The sequence below is a fragment of the Acyrthosiphon pisum genome, chromosome A2 (genome assembly GCF_005508785.2).
Source record: "Acyrthosiphon pisum isolate AL4f chromosome A2, pea_aphid_22Mar2018_4r6ur, whole genome shotgun sequence".
NCBI classification, from domain to species: Eukaryota; Metazoa; Arthropoda; class Insecta; order Hemiptera; family Aphididae; genus Acyrthosiphon; species Acyrthosiphon pisum.
In genome coordinates, this window is record NC_042495.1 from 37,569,216 (window position 1) to 37,579,579 (window position 10,364).

The 10,364-nt window shown below is 27.0% G+C and overlaps 3 protein-coding genes across 7 annotated transcripts; 2 read left to right on the plus strand and 1 right to left on the minus strand.

Moving 5' to 3' along the window:
• The first annotated feature begins 1,887 nt into the window (after nt 1–1,887).
• Nucleotides 1,888–3,895, plus strand: LOC100167437 (peptidyl-tRNA hydrolase 2, mitochondrial-like). The gene is given in 2 exon segments (NM_001162276.2): nt 1,888–2,030; nt 2,894–3,895. A coding segment is annotated over 1 exon segment (483 nt). The 5' UTR covers nt 1,888–2,030; nt 2,894–3,114; the 3' UTR covers nt 3,598–3,895.
• A 963-nt stretch (nt 3,896–4,858) lies between these two features.
• LOC100160603 (hydroxyacylglutathione hydrolase, mitochondrial) lies at nt 4,859–7,213 on the plus strand. 4 transcript variants are annotated; one of them, XM_001945618.5, is made up of 7 exons: nt 4,868–4,986; nt 5,216–5,303; nt 5,372–5,597; nt 5,889–6,115; nt 6,564–6,667; nt 6,730–6,874; nt 6,935–7,213. In XM_001945618.5, exons 2-7 carry the CDS (start codon nt 5,243–5,245, stop codon nt 7,057–7,059), a joined length of 888 nt encoding a protein of 295 aa, XP_001945653.2. In that variant the 5' UTR covers nt 4,868–4,986; nt 5,216–5,242; the 3' UTR covers nt 7,060–7,213. The 4 variants fall into 4 exon arrangements, with proteins under 4 accessions (XP_003247804.1, XP_001945653.2, XP_016663808.1 ...); XM_016808319.2 differs by lacking the exon at nt 4,868–4,986 and adding an exon at nt 5,006–5,090; XM_003247756.4 differs by lacking the exon at nt 5,216–5,303 and having other exon boundaries at nt 4,859–4,986.
• LOC100169507 (non-histone protein 10) lies at nt 7,053–10,317 on the minus strand. 2 transcript variants are annotated; one of them, XM_008189672.3, is made up of 6 exons: nt 10,139–10,317; nt 9,859–10,042; nt 9,613–9,683; nt 9,450–9,555; nt 9,135–9,371; nt 7,053–7,308 (listed from the first exon to the last, which is right to left on the minus strand). In XM_008189672.3, exons 2-6 carry the CDS (start codon nt 10,018–10,020, stop codon nt 7,192–7,194), a joined length of 693 nt encoding a protein of 230 aa, XP_008187894.1. In that variant the 5' UTR covers nt 10,021–10,042; nt 10,139–10,317; the 3' UTR covers nt 7,053–7,191.
• Nucleotides 10,318–10,364: the final 47 nt, after the last annotated feature.

The window sequence follows — 10,364 nt, forward strand, 5'->3', positions numbered from 1 at the left end:
ATGGTTCACATTCGTTTCAACAAAATCGAACGTTGGTTTTTGGTATAACTTTAAAAAAAAGACCGTAGATACATGACATTTTTACTTTGTTTATATTTTGAATTTTCTATACCTGATAAAATTTTCAAAATATTTTGATTTATTTTGATCTGTTTAGGGACATTTTCAGTTAGTTATTCCAATTTTATTAGTTATTTTTTCTATGAATGTCAATAAAACTTTATTTGTTGAGTGAAAATGCTTGAAAATTTAATACAATGCTCCTTATATATTTGTACATTGACATTTCAAAAATATTAAAAATGCTTTGTCACGGTTTTTTTTATAAGCATTTAAAGTTCAAAAATTGACAAAATATGGAAAAATCACGGCAATGTTCAAATAATCTTAAACAGAAATTCATAAAAGTTTTTCTTTTTAATTCTAAGATTTGGAAATTTAATACAAGGCTCCTAACATATTTTTACAATAGCAGTTGCAAAATAAAAGGAATACATTGTCACAATTTTTATTTATAAGCATTTAAAGTTCAAATTTTGACAACATATTATGTAAAAATCACGAAAATTCGTAAATTATTTTATGCTAGAAATTCATAAAAAATTTTCCTTTTATATCTAAAATTTCAAAATTTAATACAAGGCTCATAATATATTTTTACAATAGCAATTGAAAAATAAAAGAAATATATAGTCACGATTTTTTTTTTTATAAGCATTTAAAGTTCAAATTTTGACTAAATACGTAAAAATTACGGGCAATGTTCAAATTATCTTAGACAGAAATTCATAAAAGTTTTTCTTTTTAATTCTAAGATTTGGAAATTTAATACAAGGCTCCTAACATATTTTTACAATAGCAGTTGCAAAATAAAAGGAATACATTGTCACAATTTTTATTTATAAGCATTTAAAGTTCAAATTTATACGAAATATGTCAAAATTGCGAAAATTTGCAAGTAATTTAGTGGTTGAAAAATCGTAAAAATTTTTTCTTTTATAACTAAGTTTTTAAAATTTGGTACAAGGTTCTCCATAAGTTTTTCTTTAAAAATAATATATCCTAGACTGACAAATCATCTCCGTTCAGAATCGTTTTTCGTATACAATGATATAATATCATTGGATTCAAATTTAATTCCATCCATTACAGTAACCCACTTGTAACCTACTGTACAGCAGAGCGACATCCACGACTTACCCGCCTTTTTTATCTACGAGGTTCCAAGTGAGTCCAAAAAGAGTCTGCTGCAGATATTTGATTAGATTTGATGGTTCATAAATGCATAATTCATTAAAAGCCGTTGTAAAGACGATTTTTAAGGAGTTTTGTATAGACAATTTAAGTAACATTTATAAAAATCAATAATTTTACAAAAGATTTCAAGTTATTTTAACGAGTTTACATACTAATTTACACGTAGGTAAATGGTTCAATGCCAGTATAATATTAGCTCAATTGGTTTGTTCACATTTCCAAAACTAAAAAAAAATAGAACAATTTAATTTCCAACAATTTAATACAATTATAAATATGTTATAATTTTGTATGCAAAACATCTACTAACAAATAAATATTTACAATTTGATAGTTAAAATGTATTTCTGATATCTAAAAAAAAATTAAACGCTACCTACGGACCCTTGTGTCTAGTACCTACCTACCTACATCATCAGACTGAAACCGTACCGAAATAGACCGGTTATTGTTCTATGATGGTATATAATTCGTATTTCGTGGTGGTGACTGGTGAATGGTGATAAGGGAAAATATAATATTTTAATATCAGAAAATGTTATCACTTATTTTTTTAAAACGGTTGTCAAATTTCTATCTTATCAGTTATCATTTTGGTAATTGGTAGGTAAGTATTTTTTTTAAATTTCATTTTTTTATTGTAGGTTTATAGTATCTATAATATAATCTAAAATATTAATAATCAAATTAATCGTAGAAATAATCAAAATGAGAATACCTAATTACCGTACATGAAATCTATTTAAAATTGGAAATTGGAATTATAATTTTTAGTAAGTCTACCTAGTTGTAATTTGTATATCATATTAAATTCTTATATTTAATAGAATTTATTCCCTAAAGAAAAATGCTGGGTAAACTTTTTAAAAAGAATAATATGTTTCAATGTTTTCCATTTATTTTTTCATATTAAAGTACAAAATAATTTGTAATTAGGTACTTAAATAAACCTTCGTTAGATATAAATATGTTTGTTAGTACTTGCTTGTCACCAATTTCGCACATACATGATACATTCTATGAGACTCGGTGAGTGTTTATAACTTTGTTTTTCAACAAATGGGTTGTTATTATAGTATGGCTCACACCAGTGGTGTATGTAGGAATTATTTTTACTATGGTCTAATTTACCACAAACGTAGCACTAAAATAACCATAACTAGACACTTTTTATGGATCCGGGTAGTTATAATTATGACATGAACAATACAAATAAAGATTTCACAATTTTACTTTATAAATATTATGTAAAATTAATTTTTATATGTGTGTAAGCCACGGGATATGGCTAAGTAATATGGTGTATATGTAAAGCTATATGCACGCAATGTATTGAACGTCACTATATACGCCACTGGTTCACGTAGAAATTTGGATTTGGATAAAATCGAATATTTTTTTGTATATATTTAGGGTTTTAATGTCTTATTTTTTCATATGATACTATTACTATGTACTTAATTTATTACATACTGTATACACTAAAAATATTATATGGAATAAAATAATATTGAGTATATAAATAAATTACCTCTTATCAATAATTTATTAAGTAAAATATTTTATATAGGTAAATGGTTCATGTATTATGTAAAATAACATTAGCTTAAATCATTAATGTTGAAATTTTTTTTAGGTCAAGTTTGAATACTGAAATGCACGCAAAGGGAGATTCCAGTCAAGCAAAGGATGACATTGATTTACTAGATGAATTACTAAACAAAACTAACTGTGCTCACCTACATTATAAAGTCCAAGACTGCATAGCTACAACAAAAGACTGGAGAAAGTGTCAAGCTGAACTGAAAGAGTTTAGACTGTGTATTGAGAAAAATCAAAAACTTGCAAATAAGGACAATGTTTGATATTTCTAACTATGAATTCATTACTCCATTTGTTGTTGGTCTTCTGGTTGGCACAGGAGTTTCATACAGTTATCGCAACATTCGACCACTACTCTTTGGTCCATTAAATGCGCTTTCTGTAAACAATAAACTAGTACTAGTGGTCAGAAATGATTTGGGAATGACTAAAGGTAAAATAGCGGCACAGTGTTCCCATGCATCTGTTGAATGTTATAAAGCGGCAATGCAACATAAACCTCAGATGGCAAAAATGTGGCAAATGACCGGACAAAAGAAGATTGTAGTTAGTATTGGCAATGGTGAAAAAGGTCTTCAAGAATTGTCAAAAGTTGCAAAATCCCACAAAGTGCTTTCTTGCATTGTATATGACGCTGGAGCAACTCAAGTCAAAGCAGGAACACCTACTGTAATAGGTATTGGTCCAGCTAACTCCGATGTTATTGACCAAATCACTGGTCACTTAAAACTAATTTAAGTTATAGAATTTCAATATAGCATTATGTTTTTAAAAGTATTAATTTTGTTTATTACTAAATTAACTGTCAATATCATTTGACATGTATATTTTTGTGTAATTGAGGTACATTAATAACACAGTGTAATACTTTTTTTAGTTGGTAGAAATATATTTTAATACAATATGTCTTTTAATTTGATGACTGCTATCTGCATTTTAAAATCTAACTATCAAAATATGATATAATAAAATTGTATTATTCATTCTTGATTCAAAATGTACTATAAAATAATATTATTAAAAGAAAATATACGTTTCATATTTGTCTTAACATATTCAACACTCCCTTTTACAGCCACAGAAGTTTAGCCAACAGCGCTTCTCAAACTTATTTGTCGAGGAGCCCTAGATTTAATGTATAACACTCAAGGCCACTCTACCCTCCCAAGTTCTTGAATTATTTTTTTTCCCGAAAAGTTACTAATAGCCAATAGGTAACCTAAAAGAAAATATCTTTGTTGAAGAAAAAGTTGCTACAGTAAGTTAACTAAGCATATGGTGGTAGACCTAATTTGGCCTATGGTAGTGTATAATTATTTTTATTACTTATCAAAATCGGTAAATTAATAGGGAATTATTTATTCTTAACTGTACCTATATTAATATAAAGTCGATAAAATCTAAAGTTTGATAAACTTCTTCAATGTAATAATAATAATTTTATTATTCTAAATACTTAACCGACCATTTAATTTTGATGGTTGAAAAAATTAATTTTTTTTTCATATATGCTTAAGGTCTTCAAAAAATAGTTAAAATAAAATAAATACTTATAGCTATCCAAATATTTCACGGCCCCCAGTTTGTGAAGCACTGGTAGTACAGAGTAGGTACCAGTGTTGAAAAGTATTTGAATACTTGTTTAAATACTTTTTATTTTGAAGTATTTGAATAATATTTTAAATACTTTTTACTTTTTTAACTATAGACCTAGAGTTATCTACAACTATGTTATTTATTTCCATAGTCAATTTTATGAGCTGTCAAAAACTATTTTACTATATAGGTACATTTTATACACCAACATTATTGCATTTATCCACCGACCCCATTTTCTTGTGAATTCTTTGATATGATTGAAATATAACACCTTTGAGCCATGGACCTAAAAATATGATTAATAAATATGATATCAAACCTTACATCAAGTTGATTAATATAGGTGAATAAATTATTATATATTATAATATATATCAATAGCATAAAGATAACACTTATCTTTTAAAATAATATCAAAATTGAAAATATCATAGAAAAGTTTTATAAGAAAGTTAATAGGTTATTGAGTAATATTTTTTAGTACTTGTTTGTTACTAAATTGCACTCTACAAAATTCTGTTAAAGATTGTAAGTCTATAACATTTTTATTTTTGTATCTTATACAAGTAGGTAGGTGTAGCCACGGCTGTTCATCTCATAGAGTAATATTGTATGGTCTATCTACTGCCGTGGTACAACTTATTTATTATCATATTAATATAAACATTTTTATGATATCATTGGTATGTTCATTATTAGTTTCGTTTTTAATTCTTAATTTTATTTTATTTTTTGGTTGAAATGCATGCTACTTCAGTTCTTTACAATTACTGACATTTTTCCAATGTTCATTAAAATTTTATCTTCACTACCTAGTGCAATAATTAAGAACTCTTCATTTCTATGTAAGCAATTTCATAATACATATTAAGTAGGTGATAACTAAACTTGTTTAATGTTTATATTTGTTTAGTACAAAGGCCTTTAACCACAATGCATAGCAACATCATAACTAAAGAGTTTGGCAAATTTAAAGTTCAAGTGCTTCCAGCGTTATCCGATAATTTTATGTACTTATTAATTGATAATAGCACAAAAGAAGCAGCTATTGTTGATCCTGTAGCACCAGATGTAGTTTGGGACGCAGTCCATAAAGAAAATGTTAAATTAACAACTGTACTCACAACACATCATCATTGGTAATATAAATAAATAAAGAGCTATTATTACTATCCTTTTCTGAATATTGTATATGGCAATGTATAATATGGTGTCTATTCAAAATTAAAAATGTTACTTAAATGTTTAGGGTATTCATAAGTACCTATTTTTATTGACCTGATTCGGCTGTTTGCCAAAATATATTGTTTAAATTTAAGTATAAAGTTCATTCTTCATTTTTTTAACATTAATAATATGATTCAACGAGTTTAATTTACAATGATTTATGAATGCATACTAAGTACAATTTTAATTTGAAATGTTATTAGGGATCATGCTGGTGGCAACAAAGAACTTATTAATAGCAATACCAATGATCAATTGACTGTTATTGGAGGTGACGACCGAATTGATGGCCTTACAGTTATGATTGATACACACGGAGTAGATTTTCAATTTGGATCATTAAATATTAAATGTCTGCGTACACCTTGTCACACCACTGGACACATTTGCTATTATGTTAATGGAGGGCAAGATGATGTTGTTTTTACAGGTTATTTATATTATATGATTGCATGAATGATTTATGAAACTACCAAACCCAATCCATGAAGCATAAAATGCATCTTTTTTTTTATATTAGCTTAAACAACCTGGTTGACTTTTATGTATAATGCAAAATTTAATTTTGATATTACGTTTTACAAAGTACCTAGGTGTAATTATTATTAAAATCACTGGTTTAGTCAATTATATAATATTCAGTAAGGTTAATTACCTAATTTATGTCACAAATTGCTACTAATCTTTCTGAATTTATCAATAAGTACAACTACAATATATCTTTTTTATAAATGTTGTCATACGAGTTAATTTTTATTTTAAGAAATATAAGATTTAAATCAAACTGTAGACCAAGTAGTTTGATGGAGCAAAAGTTTGTTTTTTAAAGTTATTGTTAACTATGAGTAAGACTTCTTAAATTAATCATATTTTTTTAGGAGATACACTATTCTTAGGAGGCTGTGGTAGATTTTTTGAAGGTACTGCAACACAAATGTATGAGGCGTTAATCAAAATATTATCACAGTTACCTGACAGCACTGTAAGGAAATCATTTAATATTAATATCATTGAATGTATTACAATACTAAGATATTATTTCAGGCTGTGTTTTGTGGACATGAATATGCCATTCAAAATTTGAAGTTTGGACTACATGTTGAACCATCCAACCATTATATATTAAATACATTGGAGGATGTCGAAACCAAACGAAAATTAAAAGAACCAAGTGTTCCATCAACTATTGGTAAAACTTTAAATTTTTAAACATACACAATTATTTCATCATGGTGTTTTTTATACTTAGGATTAGAAAAGCTCATTAATCCATTCATGAGAGTAGAAAATGAATCAGTTCAAAAAGTCACTCAAACGGTTGGTGATCCAATAGAAACAATGAAAATGTTGAGGGACTTAAAAAACAATTTATGAAAAATAATACTTATTTTATTGCAATAATACATTTTTATACACTTGAATACAAATTAGTGTAAATAATACATCACACATAACTACATTGAAACTTGAAATCACAATTTAAATAATACTTAATAAAATACAATTTTATTGTGAAGATGAGAAATTAGATGTTTGTACTGTGTTTATAGATTTATTAAGTGTGTACTCTTCCATATCTGCAGCATATTTTTCCTTAGATTTCTCATACATATCATAATAAACCTAAAAATAAGTAATATTAAAATGTACATCATAACATTCATAACCAAATATTTTAATATTATTGTCTTACTTAGTTACTTTTGTTTAATTTAAAAAATATGAAAACATATTACGGTACTGACCATAAAATTATACACAGTAATAAATATGATTTGGAAGTTGCGGAGCTAACAACATTTTAAAAATGCTAAAATATTTGAAATAATATGAAGCTACCAAAAGTTGATAATCTGAGTTATAATGTTTAAAAATGAGTCATCTAATTGCAAAAAGTCTTATAATATCCAATCTTAGTCAAAATCTATATTATGTTATTTTTTTTATTGTTAGTCCATCAATCTTTTTTCTTACAAAGTTTTTATGTTCCACAATATAGTATTTCCTATTTTATTTTTAATTCAGAACTGAATGTAGTGGCAAAACAGTAGGTCTATTGGTATTTGTGTACTAAAAATAAGTATGTCTCGGGTAAAATAATACAGCAGCAAAATTGAGTAAATTCCTAGGCCAACTGTTCGAACAATTACAATAGGTACTAATTTCTTCAGTTCCACAATTATTATTAAAGAATGGTTTTTACTTGCTTGATGGTTTAATATTTTATAGAAGCATGTTGGTTTAAAAACTAAAAATACATTTTGATAAAGATTAATTTCATGATAATATTCAAGTTCAAAAATTTTATTTATTTTAAGTGATTAAATTCATTTTTTAGTTTTTAAAAAAAAATAAGTATAAATTAAAATGTTATTTAATTAAAATTTTAAAACCATTTATCTACAATTTCTATAATCTACAGAAGATTAAAATTCATAACTTTTTATGTATTTATGAAAAAAAATCAGCGAGTTTTTTGAAATATTAAAGAAATTACAGTTTTTTGCTTGTACTAAAAAATTGTTTGAAAGACCATTTGCAATTAGATGACTCAAATATTTAAATTTATAAATAATATTATTCTTTAATCTTAAATTACTAATTAAAAAATGTAATAATATGATATTAAAGTATTAAACAACATATATTTTCCACAAAACATCAAATGGTAACAACTCTTGTTATAGATATTTACATCAAAACATTTAACAATAATTTCATATTTTGTTTTAAAATTATATAGCATGAACATATGACAGAACAATTTTGAATTCAAGTTGAAATTATGTATTACAAAAATATTATTGTATTTTATATTGATTCTAATAACATTTCCCCTCCCCCCCCCCCCCAAAAAAAAAAAAAATGAAAATAGTTTGATATGTTCGTACTTCTAAGCCTTGGTTATAAACTACTATAACAGCTAAACTGTTTATAGAATTATAAAACAAAAATTAATTTTTTTGCAAAAATTTAGTATTTTAGGCTTCATTTACATTTTTTTAATCCATACATTGACTAAGAGTTGAGACGATCAATGTTCTGTTTTAAAATAAGCATCAGTTTACATTTTAAGAATTGTTGTTTTTAAAAAAAAATCCTGTATAAAATTGTACTTTTTTAATTATTTCCTACTCGGTGGTCACTGGAATATGAAAGTTTTTTAAAGCTACCTAGATTCCCAAAATCAATTAAATAATTATTTTTGAAACAACAAAGAAAATAATTTGAAATCAAAATGTCAAATTATCATTTTAGTTATATTTAAACAAGACATAAAAATTACTCAAAAAGCTCGTCGAAAAGGTTGAAGAAACAAATTGCTTCATTAAAATAAAATGTTTTCTAGGTATTTATAATATGCAATAACAGCTAACCAGAGAGCTATCCAAAATAATATATGGTTAAAATAACTAACGTTCCAAAAACATAAAATTGTTTTTACATACTTTCTTATCATTATGTTCCATAGTATTCCAAGTAATTGCTAGTCGTTTTGTAAGATCTTGTTTCGTTGGTTCCCCTTCACCTGACATAATGATTTGATCAAGTACGATTGGCCTCTGTTCTTGACAAAACCTAAAAAATGGATTTGCTGGTCTTTTTGGCAAATTAGGATCTTTTTTTTCAGTGGATTTTATGTTCAAATTCTTTTTCCCGTTGGGTGTTTCTACAATTCCCTGATTCTTTATAAATAAATAGTAATAGGTATTAATAAGAATAAAAAATTATATTATAAATTCTTTATAAACAGTATGTATTACTTTTAAATTGACTGCTTCAGGTAAAGGCAAATCAGTTCCTAAATCTATTTTCAATTCAGCTTCTCTCCAGTTGTCTTTGTGCGTGTCCAAACGATCCATAATAAACCTAGACATACAAGTTATATTTAATTGAGTCTTTACAACAATAAAAACACATACCTACCTTCGCTCCAATCGAATCCGTCTCAACTGTTTGGCCACTTGATGTATCCTGTGTACTAGACGTTCGTTGTCCTTAAACATTAAGATTACATACGTCATATACAATTGTCAATTGACAAACAAAAGTAGTATTGAAGCAGAATTTTATACCAAAGATTTACACCCCGGTAACATGGGTGTCAATAATCTGTTTTACCTATGAAATAAATTACACTGCATAAGGGGTGGCACAATCTAAACATTTTACCTGCTGTATGATTTCGCATCGTTCCAAAAGAGCCAAAAAATGCTGCCTGTACAGCTTTTTCTTTTTAGGGTGGCGTTCGGTCACGTTCACATCTGTTGATGTCGACAGTGGAGGCGTTGCTGAAGCGACCGTAGCCAAAGTCTCCTGGTCAGAGTTTTCCATCGATAATTATCGCGTCATTGCACTAGGGACGGTAAATATCAATCTGTTAAATAAATAACTAATGAGGTACAGTTTACTACAAATAAAAGTAAGTTCCGAATAATAATAAAAGCAATACCATTCGGCCAATACTCAATATTGATTATTGACTATTGAGCCTGTTAATTAATAATTAAACGATTTACGATACGGGACGGACGCAGCCGGCGACCAACAACGAAAGCCGGCCTCCAGAACAAACCACCGTCTTATCAGGCCGATGTCGGGTGATAAGTGATAACGCAGCTGTATTTACTATTTTCATACGCGTCTAATGACAATATTTCATGCGCATATTAACGATT